The 27,550-nt window shown below is 39.4% G+C and overlaps 3 protein-coding genes across 4 annotated transcripts in view; 2 read left to right on the plus strand and 1 right to left on the minus strand.

The window, feature by feature from the left end:
* jakmip1 (janus kinase and microtubule interacting protein 1) overlaps positions 1–4,677 on the plus strand; it is a 50,032-nt gene extending 45,355 nt beyond the window's left edge. The window contains exon 21 of the mRNA XM_052573774.1: positions 4,606–4,677. Coding sequence (XP_052429734.1) covers positions 4,606–4,620 — 15 coding nt within the window. The 3' untranslated portion in view covers positions 4,621–4,677. The remainder of the gene's footprint in view (positions 1–4,605) is intronic.
* A 969-nt stretch (positions 4,678–5,646) lies between these two features.
* Positions 5,647–13,119, plus strand: LOC127971017 (uncharacterized). The gene is made up of 3 exons (XM_052573757.1): positions 5,647–5,890; positions 6,250–12,638; positions 12,998–13,119. Exon 2 carries the CDS (start codon positions 6,500–6,502, stop codon positions 11,048–11,050), a length of 4,551 nt encoding a protein of 1,516 aa, XP_052429717.1. The 5' UTR covers positions 5,647–5,890; positions 6,250–6,499; the 3' UTR covers positions 11,051–12,638; positions 12,998–13,119.
* A 1,328-nt stretch (positions 13,120–14,447) lies between these two features.
* slc43a3b (solute carrier family 43 member 3b) lies at positions 14,448–24,300 on the minus strand. 2 transcript variants are annotated; one of them, XM_052573776.1, is made up of 13 exons: positions 24,186–24,300; positions 23,829–24,083; positions 23,612–23,741; positions 22,842–22,888; positions 22,674–22,750; positions 21,446–21,538; positions 21,215–21,354; positions 19,483–19,613; positions 18,302–18,445; positions 17,991–18,098; positions 16,856–17,042; positions 15,921–16,044; positions 14,448–15,200 (listed from the first exon to the last, which is right to left on the minus strand). In XM_052573776.1, exons 2-13 carry the CDS (start codon positions 24,013–24,015, stop codon positions 15,081–15,083), a joined length of 1,488 nt encoding a protein of 495 aa, XP_052429736.1. In that variant the 5' UTR covers positions 24,016–24,083; positions 24,186–24,300; the 3' UTR covers positions 14,448–15,080. The 2 variants fall into 2 exon arrangements, with proteins under 2 accessions (XP_052429736.1, XP_052429737.1); XM_052573777.1 differs by lacking the exon at positions 24,186–24,300 and having other exon boundaries at positions 23,829–24,177.
* Positions 24,301–27,550: the final 3,250 nt, after the last annotated feature.

The following is a 27,550-nucleotide window of genomic DNA, read 5'->3' on the forward strand; positions in this document are numbered from 1 at the left end:
ACCGGCCAAAGTCAGGACCCAACAGATGAGCTTCACCACTTGTCACTACAAGACTAAGCCTGTGTTGTCAGTTCCAGATACCCAAGTCAACTGAATTTGCTGCAGCCATCCCTGGGTCAGTCAAACCAGTTCCAGACACTCCTGATTTTACCAAGATTGTTGTGGTTATTCCTGTTCCAGTGAAGTCAGTTTGAGCTACCTCTGAGCTTTAGACACTTCTGAGACTGCTGCAGCCATCCTTGCTTCAAGCAAATCTGTTCAGATCATTCCTGAGACCACTACAGTTATCCAAGTCAGTCAAGTCCATTCCAGACTAGGTTGATCCAGACCGATGTGGCCATTCCAATTGCCCAGGCCATTGTAGCTACCTCTGAGTCAATCAAGTCAGCTTCACTTACCCCTCAGATGTGGAGGAGAAGGAGGGGGACATGCATCCCAACTCATCTCAACTTTCCTTCTGAAGACTCTACCCATAGGTCTAGGAGGCCCGAAATCAAGAACCCTCAAGCCCTGCGAGTTCAGAGGTGTCTAGTTCAGTGGCTTTGGTGTCAGAGCCTCAAATTACAGTTACAGTATGAAGCGTTCTCCCAAGCCTCCTGGGTTATTTGACTTTTTTTTTTTTTTTTTACAAAAGTTATGCCAGAGACTTTCCAGCCTTTCCTGTTATGTCCACAAAAGATGTCCCTGTCAGTCATGTCAAGTCCCCAGAGATCAACCCTTGTTGTCATGTTATGTCCATAGAAGATCCTGTTAGTTATGTCAAGTCCATAGAGATGGTTCTTGGCTGTTATGTCCGATCCGTGGAAGTGGTTCTTGCCAATCATGTTCATGGACACTATTCATGTCTGTCAAGTCATGCCTTCAGAGATTGTCCCTACCCATTCTGTGTGGGCCATACAAAGTGTTCCTGCCTGCCCTGTCATGCCTACAGAGGCCGTTCTTGCCAGTTGGGTTGTGGCCAAAGACTTTTCCTGCCTGTTAAGTTATGGCCACATAAAATGTTTCTGCCTGTCGTATGTTATGTTATCTGATATCATCCTTGCCAGTTGGGTCATGGCAAAGGAGGTATGTTCCTGTTTGTTTTTTCACAACCTAAGAGGTTGTTCCTGCTAGTCAAGTTGTATCCATTGAGATCATACTAGACCAGCTCTCGGCTGTTTCTGACGAGTCCCTCGCAAGATGTTCCTGTCAGTTTTGTCCTATCCTTGTAGATCGATCCTGTCTGTCTTGCTTAGCACACAGATCTATTCAGAGCTAGTCCTGCTTGTCAAGTTACACTCACTGTTATCATACCAGACCAGCTATCTGCTGCTTCTGATGAGTCCCTACGAGTATGTTCCTGTTAGTCACATTCCACCTGTGGAGGCTGTCCCTGAGCATACTGCTCTCCGTTATTACCTCCTGAAGAAGTTCCTGTGCAGTCTGCGGCAGCCTGTGAGTGTCCAGAGTTTGATCCAGCCCCTGTGCTGCCTGCTCATGACCCTGACTTCATACCCCCACCCCCCCATGTGCTCATCTAGCCCCTACTTTTTTCCTATTTACCACAACCTCTTGTAAGCCCTTTTTTGGTTTGATTGTGCTCATCTGTTCCTTGTGTGCCTTCCTCCCTAGTTATAGTTCTCCTTGCCTCTTGATTCTTGTTTTTTGGATTTGGTCAGTTTTTGTCTCTTTGCTTTTATTAGTATTCATTTAGTTTCCTTAGTCCTGATTTTTGGTTGATATATAAGTTCCGTTAAAGGGGGGGGGGGGGGGATGCTTGTTTTCACTCAATATCCTGTTAATCTTGAGTAACTATAGAGTAGTACTGCATCCTTCATAACTCCAAAAAGTATTTAGTTTTATTATATTCATAAGAGAAAGATAGTCTTTAGCGATTTTTCCCGGAAAAACACGAGCGCCTGGAGGCGTGACGTGTGGGCGGAGCTAAAGAATCACGAGCGCGAGTAGGCTTTTCCGTTGAGAGTGTTTGAAAGCTGTGACAGCTGTGAAGGCTGAAACTGAACGAGAGCAGCAGCAGCAGCAGCAACGACTCGCTCTGAGCGGGGCTCGAACCCGGGTCTTCGATGGGAGGCGGACACACTAACAAGGAGGCAGAGATATTTTAAGCAGTTTTACTCACCGCCTGTGGTTCCAACACACAATCGTGACCCTTTTTCGTTGGGACTGCATTATCCTTAAGAAGTAAACGATGTGCAAATCTGTCGTCAAACTGGGCTTTGTTTGTAAAACAAGCATTATAGAAATGCAGGGAACCAACACAAACACTTGCACAACTCCGGTGATGCTCTGTAAAAATAAACTCCATCCACTGGTCCCTTAATGTTGTTTTTTCTTTGGTAATCTGTGCAGGGTTGTCTTGCCCTGGCAACCAAAAACACACTCCTTTTGTGACATTTCGCGACGCTCTCGCTCTGATCAGCGAATGCCTGTTGTGCTCTCACTCAGTGCTCTGCAATACGGGAGCGCGCTCTTCCGGCAGACGTGATCTCAGGACCCATATAAGGAAATTCCGCTCCATCTTACGTCACACAGAGCCATACTCGAAAAAAACTTTCCGAAACTTGTGACAAACCGGAAGGAGTATTTTTGGAACAGAAATACTCCTTCAAACGTACAACTTAATTTTTGAAACTTTGTCCATGTTTAGCATGGGAATCCAACTCTTTAACAGTGTAAAAAACTCAGTATGCATGAAATAGCATTTCACCCCCCCTTTAATATAATTATTTTCTATAAAAAAAAAAAAAAATATTCTCTTGCCTGTCTTGGAGTAATTTGTGTTCCTGTGGAGCCTTGTTTTGTCTTGTGGTGTTAGAGTTCCAGTCCTGACTGGTTCCTGCCCATTGGTTTGGCATGTGGGGTACTTCAGAGTTTACGCTCAACAAGTATGTGAGATCACCCCTATAGTGCTTTGCTCTGTTTTCTCCTCCGGCCTGGTCTTTCCACCTTCTGTAGTGTTCTGCCAGCTCATGTCTTAGGCTGCTCCCGTGGCCTTCCCTAGCTGTCTCTGTTTCCTGTGTCCCTGTTGTGGTATCAGCTGTGCACCTCATACCCTTTTGTATCGGTCTGTTGTCAAATAAACCCTTGTGAACCTGGGCTCAAAGTACAGGATTGAAAGACTAGCCAAATCACCAAAAATAAGTTTTCTCACTTAAATTCTTGGGAGAAATTACTGTGTTTATAGGACATTTCTGAAAGAGTGGTGATCAATTGGCCCTTCAATTGATCTGGGCAGTTATTTTATCCAAAAGAAAGAAGAAACAACAAAACAGAATATGGCCGAAACAATGGTTTAGAAGATATGGACTTTCAGTACTGCAGAAAACGTTGGAGGTAATTAAACGGTATAGTTAAATGTTGTATTATATACACAATATATGCATTTGTTAAATTGATTTCTATTTAGTTGATTTGACAAATTTTTAGCTTTTCGTTTCTGTTCATAAAGATGCACGATAAGAGTGTTTATGCCATCTGCACTGTGTTTGGCTGGATTAGTTTCACCTTGTTATTGTCTGCTCACATTACGAGATCACGTGGTGATAAAACCAAACAGGTCTGAAAATATCGTAGTGTCTGTGATTGCTCGAGACAGGTTCTGATTCACGTTGCTGACCTGCACATATTAACGATCTTCGGCAACTGCAATGAGCACCAATGTGGTTACAACCAAGGGGGTTTTGTTGCAGGCTATTGAAATATGTACGCGACAGCAAAATCCAACCAAAAATCTTATAGTGTAAGGCTTTCAGCAACTGGTTCCTCCTCCCAGATCACTGACAGCTAGAGTTCTTACTAGAACCAGGAAGTATGACCATATTAGCCCAGGTCTGTCAACACTGCACTGGCTTCCTATTAAACATCATATAGATTTTAAAATCTTGCTTATTACTTATAAAGCCCTGAATAGTTTAGCACCTCAGTATTTGAACAAGCTCTTGTTATATTATAGTCCTCCATGTCCGCTGCATTCTCAAAACTCAGACAGTTTGATAATACCTAGAATATCAAAATCAACTGTGGGTAGCAGATCCTTTTCCTTTTTGGTGCCTCAACTCTGGAATAACCTACCTAACATTGTTCGGGAGGCAGACACACTCTTGCAGTTTAAATCTAAATTAAAGACCAATCTCTTTAACCAAATCCGTTAAAGGATTTTTAGGCTGCATTAATTAGGTAAACCGGAACCAGAAAAACTTCCCATAACATCCGATGTACTTGCTACATCGTTAGAAGAATGGCATCTACGCTAGTATTAGTCTGTTTTTCTCTTATTCCGAGGTCACTGTAGCCTACAGATCCAGTCTGTATCAAGATAGAATAGAATAGAATAGAATAAATCTTTATTGTCCACCGGGGTGGAAATTTTTCTTTGGCTCACCGCAATGTACAGGACAGATAAACATACAAACAATGTCTCAAACATAATAAAGAAATATTCCTAAATAAAATAATAAAAAATAAAGAAAGATACAATGCAAAATAGCATATTAAGAATAATATACTTAGATACATTAAAACAGCAGCTCATTTGTTTGTTGTTATTTTTTTTGGTTAAGAATACTAATGACATTTGGAATAAAATATATTTTTTAATTATTTTAGCCAGAGGCACTCTGACGCCCCTCCCAGACTTCAGAAGCTCAAACTCGCTAGAGAGGGGGTGAGTACTATCTACAGTGATTTTCCTAGCTTTCTTCCTTGTTCTGTCAATGTATATTTGGGAAAGTGGTCTTTGTGGTTTTCCTACTATTTTACTAGCCATTGACACTATCCTGTTGAGCTTTTTCTTAAGCTTACAGTTTAAATTGTCAAACCAAGAAGAGAGATGGAAAGTTAAAAGATCAGAGGGTCACTATGGTCACTCGGATCCAGTACATATCCAGCCCAGATGGTGGCGCCTAGTAAGGAACTCTACAGCCCTGAAAGACAGCGGAGACCAGGACAACTAGAGCCCCAGATACAGATCCCCTGTAAAGACCTGGTCTCAGATGACCACCAGGACAAGACCACAGGAAACAGATGATTCTTCTGCACAATCTGACTTTGCTGCAGCCTGGAATTGAACTACTGGTTTCGTCTGGTCAGAGGAGAACTGGCCCCCCCGACTGAGCCTGGTTTCTCCCAAGGTTTTTTTCTCCATTCTGTCACCGATGGAGTTTCGGTTCCTTGCTGCTGTTGCTTCTGGCTTGCTTAGTTGGGGACACTTCATTTACAGTGATATCGTTGTGATTGTACCGCTACTATTTAAACTGAACTGAGATGATGACATCACTGAATTCAATGATGAACCACCTTTAACTGTCATTTTGCATTATTGACACACTATTTTCCTAATTAATGTTGTTCAGTGGCTTTGACACAGTCTTTTTGTTTAAAGTGCTATATAAATAAAGGTAACTTGACTTGACATCTTCTTTTGCAATGGCCATCCCTTTATTTTCTTCATTCTTCCATTCATAAATCTTAAATCTTAAATCACATGGGTCTATTTGTAGCAATAGTTGTAGTTGTATCTCGGCCAAATATTGCCCTAACTTTCAGATGATGCATAAATCTCAGTTTCAAAATTTTTAACTGATAACTGATTTTTTTTTTGTGGTCCAGTGTTACATATATCCTTGTCATAGCACTATTGTACAAAAGGCCCTCAAGGAATCAAGCATGTATATAGTTAATTCGGAAGCATTACCTACTATGTCCAGTACGTGGCAGTATACCCTCACTTTCGTTCACTGCAAGTGTTGCATCAGCCGTAGCTGCGATTGCGTTATGAGGAAATTACCTTAAGCTCCGGTCAGATGTGGACTGTTAGCGCTTGATTCCTGCTAAATTCACCTGTTCTGATTATTCCTGAGTGGTTTTAGTTGGTGTGCGTCAATGACGATATGTAAGTGCACTGTTTATTATTAATGTTACTTTGAGATTGTGTCTAGTCACTGTTTAATGCCGTGATATGTGACGATTCATCCTAATGCTAAGCTAATCTTGACTGGTAGTGAAAGACATCATTTGTACGAAGTTTGTCAAGCATTAAGTGATTATTCATGATGACTATTCATTCTGTAATTGTAATCAATGGCTGCAGTTGACTACTTCATAAAGCGGATTGCTGTTCTGTTGCTAATATATATTATCCTAATGTTAGTTTAATATTGTTCTAATGTCTTAGTGTGTGAGCATAATACTGTACTATTTGGGATGATAATATTACAGTTAGTAATTATTCCTTCTTTCTGTTCATTTTAGAACCACATCCATATATATCTAATTGTATATATTGGAACCACAGAAAGAAATACCTTTATGCCATACCGTGCTGATTGCTGATTCTGACTCATAAACATCAAAGTAAACCTACATCAACCTGATACTGTCTCCCTGAGTCGTGACTGACATCCTGTAGCGAAAGCAAAATATTACCAGTTAACTAGTTCAATCCTGTCTCTTCCGAACATTGTGGTCCTTCGAGCCGGATGTGATTTGCTACAGTGACAGCATGGTTGATGAGCATCAGAGAGGAACTGATCCAGAGGCCGTACGGCCAAAACGCCAAACACGTCACCCTGCCTGCTTTGATGATTTTGAAGTGAACTATGGAGGTTATCAGCCACGTAACAAACATCCTTATACTTTAAGCACAGCACGGTATGAGCACAGACAAAACCAGGAATTCAGTGAGAGCAGAGGAGGTACACAACAGATGGCACATCGTACCCCACCTAAAGAAGCAAACCCATCATCAGATTCAACTTCATATCCCTGCCTTCCAGATTCAAGAGCTCAGTCCTTCGGAGCCTCCCAGTATCGCACTGCTACTAGAAAGCTACCTGAAGCTTCTACTCCCTTCCATGAACAGACCGCTAACGACCAGTATGCCCCCTACAGTCCACTCAAGGTTCAAATAAGTACCAGTGCTCCACCTACCTTGTATGGAAAGGGTGCTTCGCTTGACTCGCATGCTTCTCCTTCATATGTGGGTTCCCCTGATCCTTATTCACTGCCAGCTAGGACTCCGCATTATTCACATTATATTGTGAGTCATGGTGCTAATGACCCAAGTTACCCACCTCAGCAGCAGAGAGCCTCCCTGACTGAGCCACAAAGCATGATGGTTTTGATTGACAAAATGATGGGTCAGTTACAGCTAATGAAAGAAGAAGTTGCATCAAAGCATGGCACCCCTAGCAGATCACCACCCAGACCAGCACAGCCTTATAAAGAGCCACCTCCTGTGCATTATGAATACCCTGACCAACAATATGCTGCTGACCGAGTTTATGGGCCATTTGACAGATTCCAGAGCGGATACGTGCCTTCGCCGAGATCAAAGCTCGATATGTACCCTCACTCAGTGCCCCTACCTACTCAGAAACCCAAGCCTTCTTGGGTAGAGCAGCCTTCCATTCAGCTAAAAGAGTCAGCTGCAGAATACCGTGGCCCTAAGCCCAGTATACCCTACCTGGTGCATAAAGATCCAAGCGAGTTTGCTCGCCTGAAGCTTGCGCTCCACAATCTGCTACCTGAAGATGCGTCAGAGTTGTTCAAGTTCCAGATCTTGGTGGACCATCTGCAACTGGAAGAGGCAAGACTGATTGCGGATTCTTTCCTTAACTCTCCATATCCTTATACAGAGACAATGGCTGCCTTGACAGAGAAATTTGGGAAGCCTCACCAACTTGCTTTGAGTAAGATTGCTCGAGTAATGGATGCACCAGATGTTCTTCCAGGAGACCCTGAAGCCTTCGAAAGGTTTGCATTACAAGTTCAAGCCCTGGTAGGACTGCTGAAATCCCTGGGACCAGATGGGGATGCCGAATTGACGTGCGGTTCTCATGTGGTTCGTCTGCTGACTAAGCTGCCACCTGATTTAAGAGCTGCTTTCAGGAGACAAATGCTGCCTAGTCAATCCTCAAGCTTTACACTTCCAGAGTTCTCCAAATGGTTGCAAGCTGAATCATGGTGTCAAAGTAGTGATGTGGTGGGAAACATTCAGATGAAAGGTTGGCCAAAGCAAAGGTCTGACAAACACAAAGAGCTAAAGTCAAGACCAGCTACTGTACTGCATGGAGCAGGCAGCCCTGCCACAAATACAACTTCCTCCCCAATCAAATCTGCCACTTTGCCAGAGAACAAGGTGAAAATTAAAGCTTATTGTCCCTATTGTGAGAATGCAGACCATTTCCTTAGTCAGTGCGTCAACTTCCAGCAGCTCACGACCGAACAAGTGAAGCAATGGATTCAGACTAACAAACGCTGTTGGAAGTGTGGAAGGTCACATTTATCTGCACAGTGCAACCTGAAGAAACCCTGTAACAAGTGTAGAGGGAAACATTTGCTGATACTCCATGACATCAATTACAAGTCAGTCAAAGATAATTCCCCAGCATCAAGTTCCACTGCGGAAACTTTATACCTGGACAAACCTGGAACAGATAGCCGGGTTCTGCTCAAGGTAGTCAGAGTTCTGCTGAAATATAATAACCGCACCTTGGACACTTATGCCATCCTAGACGATGGATCCGAACGCACCATCTTATTGTTTGCTGCAGCCCAGAAACTGAATCTGAAAGGGGAAGAGGAGAAGCTATCCATTAGAACCATCCATCAGAAAGTGTCGCAACTGCAAGGCTCAAAGGTTTCATTCAGCATCTCTCCAGTGGCGCAACCACATAAGACATACCATATCAAGCAAGCCTTCACAGCCGACCACCTAGGGTTAGCTCAACAATCCTATCCTATGGAGGCCCTTGTAAGTAAGTACAAACACCTAAAGGGACTTCCTATCCAGTCCTTTGAGAAGATTCACCCACTCTTGCTGATTGGTGCTGATCAGCCTCATCTAATCACTCCAATCGAGCCAGTTAACCTGGGACCACCTGGCGGGCCAGCTGCCATCAAAACAAGACTGGGTTGGACACTACAGGGCCCAGTGAAGCTTCTTCTGAATCCTCTTCATCCTCAGCAGGTCCTTTTCACCTCTTTGTCACCCAAGCATACAGAGCTGATGAGAAATGTCACAAAGCTATGGGAACTGGACATTCTCCCCTATCGTAATGAGAAACGGGTCACTCGCTCCAGAGAGGATCAGGCGGCCCTTGAAATCCTGAACAAAGGAACTGTGAGAGTTGACGTGAATGGCATTCAGAGGTATGCCACCCCACTGTTGCGTAAATCCAGTATGGCTTGTCTTAACGCCTCCGAAGAAGCAGTAATGCCACTCCTTCGTAGAACTGAAAGGCATCTCTTGAAAGACCCAGAACGAGCAGCTACCTATTCTGTGGAGATCAAGAAATTGTTGGAGGAAGGTTATGTGGCCAAACTCGATCCAGACAAACCACCACAGAGCCTTGAGCGGTGGTTCATACCACATCATATGGTCATGCACAATGACAAAAATCGACTGGTATTCAACTGCTCGTTCCAGTACAAGGGAATGAACCTAAATGAGTCCCTTCTACCTGGCCCAGTACTAGGTCCGTCACTCCTTGGAGTCCTGATAAGATTCAGAGAGCATTCTGTAGCGGTGAGTGGGGACGTGAAAGGAATGTTCCATCAAGTTCGACTTCTGGAACAGGACAGACCTATCCTGCGATTCCTTTGGAGAGATATGGAACGAGACAGAGAACCGGACATCTATGAATGGCAGGTGCTCCCATTCGGCACTACTTGCAGCCCTTGCTGCGCTTCCTATGCCCTGCATAAACATGTCCTTGACAACACAGAGTCGGGTGATGACCTGCAATTCACTATTCAAAGGAGCTTCTATGTTGACAACTGTCTTCAGAGCCTGAACACAGCCGATGAGGCCAGAGGGCTGATTGACCGACTCAGAAAGCTACTGGCAAGTGGAGGATTTAACATCCGACAGTGGGCTTCAAACCAACCTGGAGTAGTAAGCCATCTACCTAAGGAAGCTCAGTCTGCCAGTACCGAACTGTGGTTGTCACAAAGGGAAACTGAAGTTCCTGAATCCACTCTGGGTCTGCACTGGCACTGTCCCACAGACACTCTTAGGTACAAGCACCGTCCTTTAGAGTATGGACTACCCACAATGCGCAATTTATATCGGGTTCTCGCCAGTCAATATGACCCATTGGGCTTCATTCTCCCCTACACGACCAGAGCGAAAATCCTAGTTCAGAAACTGTGGGCTAAGCCGAGAGAATGGGACGATCCTCTATTTCCTGATGAACTTTTGCAGAGCTGGCTACAGTGGGAGGCTGAACTTAAGTCTCTTTCCTCCATTACCTTTCCTAGATGCTATGTGACTCCAGAAATGGACAATGATTCTGTAAGGAGAGAGATACATGTGTTCTGTGATGCATCAGAAAGGGCCTATGGTGCAGTCTCATACCTGAGAACAGAGAACAGTCGAGGCAAGGTACAGTTAGCATTCCTAATTGCACGCTCCCGAGTTGCACCCAAGAAACAGTTGTCAGTTCCCAGACTTGAACTCTGTGCCGCACTCTGTGGAGCTCAGTTAGCAGAGATGCTAAGGAAAGAACTTACACTTGAATATCACAGGATTACCTTGTGGTCCGATTCCACCACAGTACTTAATTGGTTGCAGTCAGAGTCCTGCCGGTTCAAAGTCTTTGTTGGCACCAGGGTTGCAGAGATACAAGAAACTACAAATCCACAGGATTGGAGGTTCGTGGACTCTGCTCTGAATCCTGCGGATGATCTAACAAAGGGAAAATCGCTTGAGGACCTAGCCACTCCAAACAGATGGAGCAATGGACCCCCGTTCCTTTTAATGCACTCTGATCACTGGCCAAAGAGCCCTGCTGCCAGCTGTCTGAAAGATGACTCAGAGTTACGCAAGTCAACATTTTGCGCCCTAAATGTAGTGACCTCCAAAGCAGAAATTCCTGATGCCAGCCAGTTTACAACTTACAGAGAATTACTGGAAGCTACTGCACGATGTGTCCATGGGGTGGCAAATGAAGAACCACTGACAGCTGGAGACTTCCTACAAGCAGAAATCCTTCAGTGGAGAGCATCTCAGCTGGATAGTTTCTTTGATGACTTCCAATGCCTGAAATAAGGTAAACCTCTCCCTTCTAACAGTAAGCTACTCACCTTGAGTCCAGAGCTGGATGAAGAGATGGATGTTATTCGAGTGGGGGGAAGACTTCGACGAGCCGAAGCACTCGACATAGCAACTAAGCACCCAATTGTCCTTGACCCTAGTCATGCCCTTACCAAGCTCATCATTCAAGATTATGACCACCAGTTGAAACATCCTGGCCCAGAGAGAGTCCTGGCTGAAGTCAGAAGGAAGTTTTGGATTCTGCGTGGCAGAGAGGCCATCCGCAATCACCAGTTTCGATGCACTGACTGTCGGAGATGGAGAGCCAGCCCAAATATCCCACAAATGTCAGACTTACCTGTAGCTCGACTTCAATTATTTAAGCCTGCATTTTATTCCACAGGAATGGATTGCTTTGGGCCCTTCTCAGTAAAGATTGGACGGAGAGTGGAGAAAAGATGGGGAATAATTTGGAAGTGTTTGACAACCAGATGCATATACTTAGACATACTAGCAAGTATTGACTCTGATTCCTTCCTTATGGCATTTAGGAGGTTTGCGGCACGTAGAGGAACACCCTTCGAACTTTGGTCTGATCAAGGGACTAATTTTAAAGGCGGGGAAAGAGAATTGCATGAAGCCTTCAAAAGTATGTCACCTGAGTTACAGCTACAGTTAGCGAAGCAGAAAGTTCACTTCCGCTTCAACCCACCTGGAGCCCCTCATTTCGGAGGAGCATGGGAACGGGAGATACGATCTGTTAAATCAGCTTTGTATGTTTCTGTGGGTGCTCAATCTGTTACAGAGGAAGTCCTCAGGACAGTGTTAACTGAGGTAGAGGGAATACTGAACTCCAAGCCTCTTGGATACCTATCCTCTGACGTTTCAGATATTGATCCTGTTACCCCGAATCACCTTCTCATGGGGCGGCTTGACGGCTCTCTCCCACAAGTTGTATATCCTCAAAGCGAAATGATCAGTTGGAAACGATGGCGCCACAGTCAGATCCTCACTGACTTATTCTGGTCTGCGTTCATCAAGTACTATCTACCCAATCTGCAAACTCGATCTAAATGGCAGAAAGATGTCAAGGACATTGCTATTGGAAACGTTGTTATGCTGGTAGACCCCCAATTGCCTAGAGCTATGTGGTTGATCGGAAAGGTCACTAATGTCATGCCAAGTTCAGATGGGCATATCAGAACTGCGGAGGTGCTCATCAAGGGACGGACTTATACCAGACCAGTTTCAAGGATGATTGTACTTCCTGCCATTCCTGATGACACAGATACCTCATAACTGCGGGCCATTTATCAGGGACAAATTTAGTGCCTAAATTTGGGGGCGGCTGTACAAAAGGCCCTCAAGGAATCAAGCATGTATATAGTTAATTCGGAAGCATTACCTACTATGTCCAGTACGTGGCAGTATACCCTCACTTTCGTTCACTGCAAGTGTTGCATCAGCCGTAGCTGCGATTGCGTTATGAGGAAATTACCTTAAGCTCCGGTCAGATGTGGACTGTTAGCGCTTGATTCCTGCTAAATTCACCTGTTCTGATTATTCCTGAGTGGTTTTAGTTGGTGTGCGTCAATGACGATATGTAAGTGCACTGTTTATTATTAATGTTACTTTGAGATTGTGTCTAGTCACTGTTTAATGCCGTGATATGTGACGATTCATCCTAATGCTAAGCTAATCTTGACTGGTAGTGAAAGACATCATTTGTACGAAGTTTGTCAAGCATTAAGTGATTATTCATGGTGACTATTCATTCTGTAATTGTAATCAATGGCTGCAGTTGACTACTTCATAAAGCGGATTGCTGTTCTGTTGCTAATATATATTATCCTAATGTTAGTTTAATATTGTTCTAATGTCTTAGTGTGTGAGCATAATACTGTACTATTTGGGATGATAATATTACAGTTAGTAATTATTCCTTCTTTCTGTTCATTTTAGAACCACATCCATATATATCTAATTGTATATATTGGAACCACAGAAAGAAATACCTTTATGCCATACCGTGCTGATTGCTGATTCTGACTCATAAACATCAAAGTAAACCTACATCAACCTGATACTGTCTCCCTGAGTCGTGACTGACATCCTGTAGCGAAAGCAAAATATTACCAGTTAACTAGTTCAATCCTGTCTCTTCCGAACAACTATAATAACCAATGTTTTTGTTGTGCTTCCTTAAATCCCAGCATTTCCATTTATAGCAGTTATTAGAGCCTTCCCATCTCTGTCACATTCATCTCACTGACTAAGTCATTTTACACCGCCCTCGTCATCTATTTCTGTTTTCTGTTCATTAGTATTTTTAGTGGCGATGTCAAACCATGTCATATGCCAAACAATTTATAATAAAGGATGTTCTGAGAGAGAGATAAAGATGAACACAAAGCAAAAAAAGGTGGAAATAATTTGACACACACACGTATATATATATATATATATATATATATATATATATATATACAGATTTTGATTTTCAAAGATTTATTATAAAACTTTATTTCTTTTCCTCAAAATGCATTAAATATATATGTATATATACGTATATATAAGAACACACACACACACACTTGACTTGGTCAGAAACAGTAAAAATATGAACTATTACAATTTAAAATAACTTTTTAATAAAGTACTATTTAATTATGTTGTAGAAAATTGAAATGATCAGCATTCATTTCTTTAGTGTCATGGTCAGGATTCTTTAAAGAACAAAAAAGTGGGTTTTGGGTTCAACTCAGAGCAAATCTATACTGTATGCTGTACTTCACTGTAGCTGTTTATGTAAATTATTTTCAAGTAGCCAGTGGTTCTCAATTAGGCAGCTGGGACTCACTGGGCAGCCTTACCAAGCCTAGCCTGGAGAGCTAGTTAAAGTTTAGTTATATATTGTTAAAAAACAATAAAAGAAAAGATGCACAACATTATTATTATTTATTTTTTTTAGTTTATTTAGCATGTGTATTTGGGTGCAAAGTTTAATACTGTACAAAAACACCACCTTGTGCGCCATCTGCTGGTGCCCCTTAGGTAAATGTCTTACATCTGTAACAAATATAACAAGTTTTGATTCACAAAGCTTTTAATGCCATGGTCTGGACTACTAATTTGTAACTTTCTTCACTTTTTGGCAACATGTAACAGGCTCTTTACATAGAACCATTGTCCAAGTGCGTTTGTTTATTTATTTACTTATTAACACAGGTACTGTTTCATAAATGACATGTGACTAATCATACTGAAGTTGCAGGACAATAACGTCATGATGGTAAATGGCACCTTAAGAACTCAAAGGAATGTTTCAGGAAGTTTACATGTTCTGACAAGATTTGTAGAAGTTAGGGACAAACATTACAACAGTAACAAATTCAGTCAATTTCACTTAACGTCTTATAAAAAATTCCCTTTATTTGAAGTAATACTGATATATTTTGTAAAAGAGATCTTACAGTGAGCAGACTAAATAATAGCTACTTCATTAGAAGCACCGAGGAGGATGTGTTTCACACAGTGTCCAGCAGAGGGCTACTTCAACCAATGAGCATGTAAAATGTATAATATATTATACATATATAAGAGAAAACATGTTTTTGTTGCAAAGTTATAATATATTATTATTATGATTATTTGCAACAAAACATGTTTTCTATTCAACAGTTGTACACTGGATAGTGGAAGATAACCAGTGCCTTCCCCATTTTTCATCTGATATTTTCTTAGTGTAATGTTCATGGTCACAAAGCTTGCTCCTTTTTGCAAGATCCAGTAACTAACGTGCATAAAAAAAATAGCAAAGAGGGTGGGGAAGCGGTCAATTTCCTTCTATGATCAGCAGAGATAACACACCACATACCATCACAGGGTCAAGAGTCAACCTCTGCAAAACAGGGCACTGAAAGGTTAGTAAAATATTTCTTTTCACTATACATTTTTGTGTAGTTTTGTAAAGAAAAACTAATAAGAAATAGAAACCAGTTTTAAAAGTCATAGGTCAGATTTATATTCCCTTTGCCTAGAGGGCTTATGAAGAGGCACTTTTGTTGGCACTTGCTCGCTGGGCTGCTTGACGCCGACAGTGCAGGTACACATAAAGAGGGTTGATGAAGGCCAGGAGACTTAGAACGGTCAGCCCGATGTTCACCTAGAGAAACCAATTATTACAGTTCAACCAACACTTGCTCTAAACAGGGGCTTTTTAAATGTCAGAAATTCTTTAAATAAACTGTTATTTAGTTTTTTTTTTTTTTCTTGATGGGTGTGTGAACAGAACATAACCATTTCAAACCTCAGAAAAATGACAAATATGCTGAATCTTTCTCTGTCAAACAAATGCCTTTCTTTGCTTAGGACTAGAGGATTTCAAAAGATAAACAGTTGTTTCTTATTCTGTAGCTGACTCAAACCGTTTTAAGAAACATAAAAATGTGAGTTGTTTGTCAGACTCCAAGGAAGTTCCAAGGAATGACAAAGCTAAATAAATAAATAAATAATAATATAAAACAAACCAATAAACCACAGTGAATGTACACATCTGTTATCACACACTATGAAAGTTAAAACCTGATCTCCACTGGAAGGTTATAATACAGTTGGGTAATTTGCTCACACACTGTATGTTTATTTTAATCTAAAGTTGTGGTCACATTTCTGTAAAGTTTCACAGGAAAAATCATGTAATTTAAATATAAATCAACATAATCAATAATTTCATGTGAAAGCGAAAGATTCTGGATTTTCTGAGTTGAAACTGACTTCTGCGTGAACTCATATATCGCTACACCATTGAAATTTGCTAATGCGACCTCACCTTATTACAAAATGCATGTACATTTGGGAAAGATAAATGCATTAAGAAGCTTACATAAAAAGGGTCTCCACCCAGTGGTCCTTTAATGAGGGTAAAGCAGGGATACTGGAGCAGTGAGAAGACAGCTGAGAGAGCCATCACCATTCCAAATAGCTTTCCGAAGTGTTCAGATGGAAACCTGAAAAAACAAAAAACTAAATCAGAAACATATTCGCAATTATACATTAATTACTAATATCTGTAACTCGCAGATAATCTAATATTGATTAGATAAAATGCCATTTAAGTGTACTTAGAGAATACACTGTCATGACTGGATCTTAAGACAAAATGAGCTTTTTAATAATGTCCACTTAAATGTTTACTATAAAGTAAATTTTAAATAATTTCAATACTCAATACCCTTTTGTCATGCTTCAAAGAAGTACACTTTCATTTGTTGACGTGTTGACCAACATACTAACACACAGTACTTGATAATAATTTTTACATGTAGTGTGTTATTTGATATTACAGTTAAAGTGAATATATCTGAAATGAATTCAATTGCAACTTCATTGTTACTAATGTTAAATTACAAGTATATTGTTACAAATACAAATATTTTACTTTAATGACAATATAAGTAATAATAAAATTACATACTTAAAGTAGATATACTTTAAGTCCTACTTAAGTGTGTCAGTCCATATAACTGCATTTAATATAATTTTAAACTATTTAGTACTATAAATTGTAAATAACATGCATTTAAGTGTCTGCACACATTAAATTCTGTTCACACTTAAGTATATTATTTTAATGTATTTTTTTAAAAGTATGCTAAAATGTATTTCATTTTCACAAGAGTAATATACATCTATCTGTTGTTATTTACCCTAATGCCAACTCATTTAATTTCTTAAAACTGTCATACAGGTTTGTACAGGTTGTTTTTATACAGTATTTGGGTGGACTATCTAAGTTCTTATGGGCCTGTGATGACTCACGCCACACTGATGAAAGCAGCATTTCCTCCATAGAGGAAAGATCTGTTGAGGACTTGCAAGATGAAGGTGAGGTACTGCAGAGGAAGGATAGGGGTAGCGGCACACACTGAAAACAACACACACTGCAGCGCCGTCAGCGACAGAGACAATATGGCTGGCTTCAAGTCTGCCTCTCGTTCACTTTGTCCTGTATAGCACAGTATTTTACAAATTAAATTTTACACTCTCAGAAAAATAAGTGTGATTTTAGTAGACATAAAAAAAGGCTTTTATGTTATCATTGACCTAAAGCAATTTTGAATTGAGAAATTATACACAGTGTGGGGAAATGATTTTACTATTAATTAAATAATAATTTAATTTTACTAATTATTAAATAATATTTTAAACCCAGTAGTAAATATGAATACAATGTTGCTATTTAATACATTTTAAATAGTTCTTCTGTAAATAAATTATTAAATCAAATCAAATCTTCTAATGCCTCTCCAATCTAGTATGCGTAACAGTTGTTGTGCAACAAATCCGCATTTTAGCAGATAATAGCCTATAACAGATACTGTTTGTCTGTTTCATAAATGGATATTCAGCATTTTTACAAAGTACACCAACTGCAGATAAATCTGGACCTAACAAAAAAAAAATGTAATTAATTAATTAATTAATAAATAATAATAAATAAATAATGAATGATGATGATGATAATGCTAATGCCATGCTTGATGACTATGGCCCAGACAATCTCATAAGGTGATTCAGATCAGCAGCTCAGTTTTCTACATTTCTGTCAGGAATTTAATAAATGCTGTTTTTGGTCTAGGGCCCCCTTCCTCAGATTTTGCCCTGGAGGTCCAATGAGCTGGAGAGTTTAACTCCAACCCTGATTAAAGTCACCTGCCTGCGATTTTCAATCATTGGGATTGATGATCCAAAAGACATTGATTGGCATTGATTAGAATAGATCTAAACTCTGCAGGAAAGTGGATCTCGAGGTCCAGATTTGAGGAACCCTGGTCTATGGAGTGAGTTTTCTCATTTTTTCATATAATAAATACTGAATACTACCAAAACAAACAAAGAAAATTAGATTTTTCATCATATGACCCTAAGGAAATGTGTGCATTTATGTGTTGACCTGGTTCTCGTTGCTTTCCTTTTTGGCGGTCCATGATAAGGCCATTCCAGGGAGCACACAGTATCCCACACAGCTGAGTAAATGCAAACGCATTTGTGTATCTACTGACTGTTAGCAAAAACAACAGGACTGTTTACAACTGAGAAAATGATAAAAACTCAAGCTCATGAGTTTACACACATGACACAGTCTGAGCCTGTTGGTATGTCTATATCTATTCATACTGCTCAAAGGCATGGCTTCACCTGCCCATAAATAGCTGGACATGAAGATAAAGAGACTGTGTGTCTGTGTGGTATGCGTGTGTATACCAAGGCCTGGGTCTCCAGCAGCCAGATGATTCAGCATCGGGTTTAAGGTCCCGATGAACAAGTAGTGTCTCAACTGCATCACTGAAAGCCACAGCAGATGCCAGAAGAAGAACCAGGAACGCAAACAGCTCTTGAAACTACGCTCTGACAAAAACATATACATTCATGTTGATACACTTCATATGATATATTTCACAATAAAGTATTAGTAAAAGTAAAAGGGGAAGGAACACATAATGCAAGGGCTTAATGAGAATAGCAGAGAAACGCAGTTACTAGGAATGTCTTTTTTATTATTTTCCACCATAAATTCTATGGTTATTCATAGTGAAGGAGTGGATGCCGAGTTGCCATATCCTTCAAATTGATATTAATAATATTATTACATTATTTCTTGTTTGCCTATTAATCAAGTTATGGCAAGAGTGAAATATGTAACCTTATGTGTGCTTATGAGATATTAAAGAATCCTGCTATACCCTCTCTAAGATGATGACTTCTTACTGTGTGTGTAAAGAACCATACTGATAAAATTCTAGCTAGGGCTAGGCGGCCTTGAAGTTCTGATAAGTTTTCTGCGTATGTGTGTTAGTATCTGTCTGTACAGGGAGAAGCTCAGATAGTCCCAGGACGAACGTTCAACTGCCAATGTCCAGCATATCAGATATACATCTTTGGAGAGATGTATCAAGTCTGACCTCTGATCACCAAAATAGTTGTCAGAAGATATGTTTGAATCATTTACTTTAATTGAACGCATCTCTGACTCCTGGTCTTCATTCATCATATCTGGTTCTTGGGTTTTAACTGTACATTCCCCTACAACAGATGTACAGTACTTGCGCTAACCATACATTTAAAAGTATTTTACAGTAAAACTGCATATAATATGATCTTAAGCATTTACAGTTATTCACCATATATGATAATGTAACTAAGAGTAAATAAATTTATATTTTTTGACTGTATTAACATTTTTTCCTGTTTAAAAAACAAAACAAAACACAGGCCTTTTTTTTTTTTTTTTTTTACAGTAAATGTTACATTGTAGTTTAATGGGGGGGGGGAGGTTGTTTGTTAGTTTTTTTGCTTAAAAACGTGTGAGCTATTCTAACAGTCATCTTAATACTGCAAATGCATATAGTAGACACACCGCTGTTAAGTATTGAAAATGTTCTTACCCATTTTGACTGTGTTTTGGCCTTGAGGAGAAGTCTCTTTAAATGGCATTTCCTCCTCAGCCTGGGATTTTTGGATGTTTTTCTCTTCGACATTTGCAACTGCATAATCCTGAGTCCTACCACAATTCATCCTACCACATTTAATAAGAAACAGACATGGGCAAAGCATTGTTAGAGGAAACGTATCCAGTATAGACAGTGAAGCATATAGTCAATCTGTGAAGAACAAGCATTCTGAATATCATTATTCTGAAGTAGGTATTTCACCTTACAAAAAATAAAAAATAAAAAATAAAAAAAAAGACAGGAGAAAAAGCAATTGGTAAATATTATTAATAAATATTTAATATTAGCTATACATTCATACCCTTCTTCATTTCATTGCAAAAACATTTAAACGAGCGGTTTTCAACCAAGAATCTGCCTTTCCCATACAGAAAAACCTCCTCAAGAGCAACCAGTCTGTTTTCAGAAGTGGACATTTAACCAAGACTGCCTTGCTTTCAGTTGTCAAAACCCTACGACTGGCAAGAACAGATTTCAAATCTTCAGTACTTATCTTGCTGTATCTCTCCACTGATTAATGTTTTGACATTGTTCAAGTCAAGTCACCTTTGTTTAAATAGTGCTTTTAACAATAAAGATTGTGTCAAAGCACTTTACAGTATTAAATAGGAAAATAGTGTGTCAATAATGCAAAATGACAATAGTAAACACTCAACTTCAGTTAAAGGCAGCTCATCATTAAATTCAGTGATGTCATCATCCAGCTCAGTTCAGTTTAAATTGTATCTGTGCAATCAAGTTGACAATATCACCGGATATTAAGTGTCCTCAACTAAGCAAGCCAAAGGCGACAGAGATTGTGATTTGTGATTGATGATCAGTTGACTTTCTCAGACCACATTGTTAAAACTGCCTGGCCCCGCTGATTTGCTTTATTAAACATCAAGAAGATCAGGACCTTTCTTTCGAAACATGCTTCACAACTCTTTGTTCAAGGTATTGTTCTATCCAGGCTGGACTATTGCAATGCTTTCTTGGCAGGTCTTCCAGACAGTTCTATCAAACTTAATCCAGAACATGGCAGCAAGATACATTTTTAATGAGACGAAAATAATGCACTTAACACCTCTGTTTATCAGTTTACACTGTCTACCAATAGCTGCTAGCATAAAATTCAAAGCATTGATGTTTGCCTATAAAACCACCACTGGATCTTTTATTATACAATTAACAAAAGCAAAAAAAAAAAAAAAAGAAAAAAAAAAGAAGAAGAAGGCCTCTAACACTGGCTTACTATATTCTTTTTCTATTCTAAATGTTTTCTTTTATTTTTTTATATAATTAAAAAAACCTTGCTATATGTACTACATTAACCACTTCAGCTGTTATTTTTTGAGAATTAGGCATATGCAATATTGGACCCACCAGTAGGTCCACAGAGTTGATGTGGTTTTAAGCTAACTGAGACTTCTTATAGCACTTGCATATCGTTGCTCTTTTGTTGATTTGTATTGCTTCCATTGTCCTCATTTGTAAGTTGCTTTGGATAAAAGCATCTGCTAAATGACTAAATGTAATGTAATATAATTAAATAATAAAATAATATGAAACAAAACTCTGACTACTTATCTTGTTGTTTGTTGTTTTCCTGCAGGCAAAGTTTCATGTTGTTTACATCTAATACCCAAAAAAAAAAAAAAAAAAAGGTGTTGATTGTGTTGTTTACCCATAGGTGTAGTTCTCCGGAAGCGGGTATGGGATATGTTTACGCGGCATCAGCACAAATGTCCGGAACAGATGAATGACACTGCAGCAGGCCAAGAAGAGGAAAGACCCTTGCAGAGAGACTCCATCCTCATACAGCAACTGAAAGAGATAGATGTGACCATCATAATTCAAGATTTCACCAACAATCTTATCTTTCTCTCCAGTGTGAGATGTTTTATTTGCCTCTTACCTTGATGATGAGGAAAACTGCAGAGGAAGAGTCAAAGGCTCCATTATACAGTGTGATTATAGTGGAACGGTGAGTGCCAAAGAGATTCCCCACCTAAAGACAGCAGAGGAGATTTCTGCTTAATAATACACAAAACATCCAATAAGAGGATATTTAATTATTAAAGGGTTCATATAATGGAAAAAAAATAAAAAGGAGTATTTCTTGCCCTTTCGAAATTAAAGAGATTTATGTTCTGTGTGGACATATGCTTTACAAATATGTTTATCTGTATTGGACACAACAGCAACACCACGTGCCTTCATACTCACTTCACATAAGAAAAGGTTAGCCAAACATAACAAAGATACTTTACAAACATTTCCTAAAACATTACATTTCATTTCAAAGGTCAGAAACAGACAGTGTTTGGGGTAACGCATTACAAGTAATGCAAGTTCCATTTGCAACAAAAATATATTTTGTTATAAAAAATACTACCTTTTCTATTTTTATGTTTAGGGTCCCATATAATTATGATCTGATTATTTCCCTTTCAGATTCTTTCGATACTCATTTGATTTAGTGATTTGGAACAGATATAATGCTTTAACCCTTCTAGCAAAGTATGCATACATTTAAGATTTGTGACTGTTATCCATTGTACTGTAAGCTTGATAGCAAATCACAGAAATTAACATTTAAACAAGTCCAAAATTCATAGCCTTCCATTCATGTTTCTTAGACACAAAGAACATAAGTAGCAAAACATCCTTCATGGTAGATGTTTGATGAAATTTCTCTCTCAAAAAAAGAAGACATCTGTAGACATCAGACAGAAATAAATTCAGTCTGGTTAGTATTGCATAAAGCTGGTAAAGTTGTTTGTTGAGTTGTTTAAATTCGGAAGTCAGTTGTTCTTGTGTTTTTCTTGTTTCTTTTTCCATCAGTGAATCTGCTCGCTAATAGCAGGTGTTCATCAGTTTCTGAATTTACTCATTCTCTCTGTCAGGTGGACTAAATTAGTAAACTCATGTAGGGAATAGTGAATGAGGTTGTAAGCTGTGATTTGAAAGCCAGCCTCTGAGTGTCAAATTTGGAAACTGTTTATTCACACGTTATCAATTCAAAGAAAGCAACCTCATATCCTGAGAAAATCCAGTGACTTTTTTTTAAGCAGCTCATGCATTTGATACTATGTATCACATTGGGTTTGAAGCCTCACTGCATGATGAAACATATTCAGTACCTGTATGTTGGTCACCAAGAACAGAATTCCTCCCACAGCAATGAAGGACAGAGCAGGGAAGAGGAGGACGGAGTTCACTGCAGGAGTGAAAATCGGCTATGACTATAAACAAACCGAAATGTATCAATATACCAAAGGTCAAATAAAGATAAAAAAAACTCTATTTACCAGGACTGGAAAAGGCTATTAACAACATTCCTGCAGTGTAAACTGATCTGTAAAATAAACCATAACATGAGAATATGAGAGTGGTTAAATAAACAGGTGACAGAGCCTACTTGACGTTTTCTCTGCCCTCCTGTCTCAAAACATGTGCATAAAATGCCTTTCAAAATTTTGGGATCAGTAAGACATTATCACTTGTATTCAGCAAGGATGCATTAAACTAGTCTTTCGAAATAAAAGAGATTTATGTGCTGTGTGGATATATGCTTTCAAAGAGGTTGGTCTCTATTGGACACATATAATTCAACATATACAATCACATATAGTTCAAATATAAACCCCTCTGTTCCCATGCAATCTGTCTAATTTTTCACACAGCAGAAATACAAGTCTAATTTAATACAGATCCCTCCTAATTGCTTTTAAGGAACAAATGGATAACAGGAGAGTAAACAGTCTTATAACAGCCTTTAACCATCACTACACTCAAAATATAGACATTTTGTGAATACAGTTATAGTGTTTATATAAACACTAAAATGACCCGTTAAAATAAAAGGATAGAAGAACACATCCCTTGCAAAAATACAACAGCAATATGATGGCATCAGGTGGTAATTCCCTAGTATTGACTGATTACCATATGTGTGTGCCACAAGATATGCTGGGGTACTTCAAAGAATATCATAGTATTACCTTTTTGTGTGGTTGTGATATTGGTATGTAGGACAGGCATCTTTAGCAAGACAGATACACATGCAAATCTGACTTACATTCCCAGTAGCCTGGCAACTGTAGTACCAAAATGGTCAAACAGGAAGCCATTTGGCAGCGTGAGGAAGTTGTTCATGAAGGATGCGACGGTGAAGATGAGTGAGAGCTGCTCATCTTGTCTACTGCAATCTAACACACAGCAAATGTTAAATGTACTACACAGTTTCCACAGCTAGACATGCATGCACAATGCATATGTTTGCATTTTCAACTGACCTTCAACAGCAGTTCCATTTATTGTGACATTCACACATAAACTCCTGAAGTAGCCTTCAGTCTTGAGGACAAAAACCAATGATGCCCAGCCGAAAACAGCCCCTGCAAACCCCAAACACTCCACTAACCCAGATATCAGAGTAAACCAGGACCGTACCCTAAACCCGCCTCCTCGACAACAAAACATCTTGCTTCTTTCTCTCTGCTGTACTCCTCTGCCCTCTTTCCAAACAGTTTTGGAGTTTCTCCAGTGTCCTTGAAAATAATAAAAAATGTAGTTAGTTCAGCTTTGTTAAGAAAACCTAAAAAATTTCAAATGAGCTACAGCAAGACACGTTTATGCAGATGCACACTTACCCCTGAATCTTCAACTCCTTCAACAAAGTGTACAGACATTCACTTATCCCTCCCTCTCACTTGCTGTCTCTTTATATGGACCTCTGTGTTTCTTTTCCCTCCCATTTTTACAAATCCCTCCTCTTATTTCCTTCTAGGACACTCTCAGCAGCAGATGTTTGTAAGCATTCAATCCAGCACAGATCTCAATAACAGAGCAGTTTGTTGTTGTTGTTGTTTTTTAAACAGAAGCTTGTTGAATTCTGCATCAAACCCTGTGATTTAACAAGATCCCTATTGATTCTTATAAAATTTCAAACTAAAATTGTTAATAAATATAATTTGAAAACACATTTTTCTGTGTATAAATTGAAGTTGGTTCTGGGAATCGGTGTGCCACTGTATACCCCCTTTAACCTTTTTACAGTTTAACTGATTTTGAGAGGAACAAGTGAATGAACTACTGAGGGACCTGATAAGCTCTGAAATACTGGTTTGTGCCTGGTTTGTGACTCCTCAAACATACATTCCACATTAAAGCGTGAGATAGGCAGCTTTGAGCAAAAATGCCACAAAGCAAGATTGTCTGAATGGGCAACATTTTGCGGTTTTGTAGTCAAATAAGAAATGCACTGGTCCACACCCAAATACAAGCTTGTCCATTGTCATTCAGCACAATGAATCATGACTGCTGACCTTGTGATTTGTGGTGGTTCTGTTATTTTCAAACTTAAAATAAAAAGAACAGCAGAAGTTAAATGTGTGATTGGCACAAGACACACTATTTCTGTGCTTCCCTTCCAGTTGAGTGATGCAACATAGTTTATAATGAGATTCTAATTGCACTTTCACAGTTCTTATCACAAGACCACCAAAAGATTTCCTCTTTTGTGTGACCATCTACGTCAAAGTCCTCAGAAATGTGAGGCCCATGATTCAAGAAAGGTCTATTTTAAAAGATGTCTTCAATTCTTGTTGATTTCAAATGGCTTTTTACCAAAGTTTAAATTTAATGAAAAGTCATTTAGACATGCATACAGATCAACATTTTTGGAAAAGGGTCTATTTTAATTGTGTGCTTTTTAGTTGCATCATCCTGATATATTTTTGAATTTATGTCCAGAAATAAAAAAAAAAACCTCATTATATATGCATTATACATAATTGTATTATTTATATTGTAATAAATAAATGCATTATAAGTAATTGTTTGTATAAATTGCATTTTGATTATAGTTTTGGACAAAATTAACCAAGTCATTGACCCTTTTATTCTAGGCAGGAAAATATAATATATTTTTTTATTTTATTTATTTGTTTACTTACCTACACTCTTAAAAATATAGGTGCTTCACGATGCCATAAAAAAAAAGTTTTCTTTTTTTTTTTCTAAATGGTTTTTCTAAAAAGAACCTTTAACATGTTTGACCTTTGGACTGTGTATTCGACTCTGATTTCTCTGCTGCCTGCCCCAATCTCCGCTTGTTTCTGGTTTCGATTCTGGTTATCCCTGACACACCTGACACCATTATGAATTTCTGCCTGTCTGACCATTCTCTAAATAAATACTGCATTTGGATCCGAACGCCTCTGACTCTCTTCATAACAGAAGATTTTGCCAAACCAGGATCCAGCTGCTTTAATGGATACATCCAGGTCAATCATGAACCCAGTAGGTCAAATTATGTGTCTACGTCCAGGAATTCGGCCCATCGAGGATTATGTGAGGGACTTTGTTGAGTTGGCCCATTTATCTATCATGGATGAGATATGTCTGATGATATTTTTTCGTAGTGGCCTATCTGAGCCACTCGGCTCACTCATGCCTTTTCACAAACGTCATTGGACACTTGAAATGTATATAGATCTGGCACTTCAAAAAAGTGGCTCTGCATTTACTGTAGGTGTTGTGGATGACAAGATGCACAAGATGGCCACCAGCCCAGCGCCACTGCACAAAATGGCCGCCGCCCCTGAGACTCCACCTGTCGTGGCCACCAATCCGGCACCGCTGCACAAGATGGCCGCCATCCCACATCGATGCACAAGATTCCCGCAAGCCCAGCGCCGCTGCACAAGATGGCCGCCATCCCAGCATTGATGCACAAGATTCCCGCAAGCCCAGCGCCACTGCACAAGATGGCTGCTGCAGTTGATCTTCCAGAGTTACGTCAGGTCCCCTTCGACCTTCCAGAGTCAAGTCAGGTCCCCGTCAACTTTCCAGAGTCAAGTCAGGTCCCCGTCGACTTTCCAGAGTCAAGTCAGGTCCCCGTTCATCAGGGGTGCATTTCCCAAAAAGCATCGTTAGCCAACTATGGTCGCAAGTTCCATTGTTATCAATGTAGTTCAACGATTCGGTGTTTCCCAAAACCATAGTTCAAACGAACATTCGCAAACTGCATCACAAACTTGTGTCATTAGAACGACAGCTGTAACCTGTGGTTAGAGGCATAGTTCGTCGTTAGTTTGCTGTCGACGTCATTGATTGTGCCACACCTGGGCTGTGCTCTATTCAGAGTTATCGACCCTATGCCCTATTACTTTAGAAGATTTCACCATCCACTTTGAGTGATTTAAAAGACTTAAAGTTGTGGTTTAAGTTTATTACATAATTCGGCTTTTTATTATTATTACAAATTCAGTTTGAAATTTTATAGCAGGGTGGCCCTCGCGATTATTCTCCCTTAGAAGTGCCCTATGAAAGCATTAATCTTGCCGATTAGAACACAGCCATCGTTTCATTTGTGCGGAAAAAAAACGGTAAGTTTGTCAAGTGAGTTATCTTTGTAAAAACATTCCAAAAGACATATGTCTCATATAACTATATTGGTAAAACAGTGTGTTAGAGGTTTTGACTTATATTAAATGATAACACTCAAATCACAGTATTTTTATAGTAATTTTTTTTTTAATTTAATTAATTTTAAATGAATTAACCTAAATAAAGTAACAAAAATATATAAATGAGTGATTTTTATGTTTTTACAGAATTAGAATATAGAATACTCTTTGCAAATGTGTTTGTGTGTGAATACATATATGGAGAGAGAGAGAGACAGTATATCCACTGTTTGCAAAAGTTTTTTTTTATGTTTTTAAGTGTTCATTTAATGCATATTGGCAAAATAAACCAAATATTTAACAGAAATTATGTCAGATTAAACAAATGGTTTAAACTGCAGTGGTGGCTGGATGCTGCACAGGTGTCAGGACGTATGGGCGAAGAGGACATGTCTACCAGTAGCCAGCTATCCTCAAAGCTATGCACCCTCTTCAACCATCTGTAAACTGGAGAAGTGGCCCACACAAAAGAGTCATGTGTGCATCCATCATGCATCCATCAGGCCATCACCCACCACCTCCATAAATTTCCAACAGCATAATAA

The sequence above is a fragment of the Carassius gibelio genome, chromosome B14, assembly GCF_023724105.1.
Source record: "Carassius gibelio isolate Cgi1373 ecotype wild population from Czech Republic chromosome B14, carGib1.2-hapl.c, whole genome shotgun sequence".
NCBI classification, from domain to species: Eukaryota; Metazoa; Chordata; class Actinopteri; order Cypriniformes; family Cyprinidae; genus Carassius; species Carassius gibelio.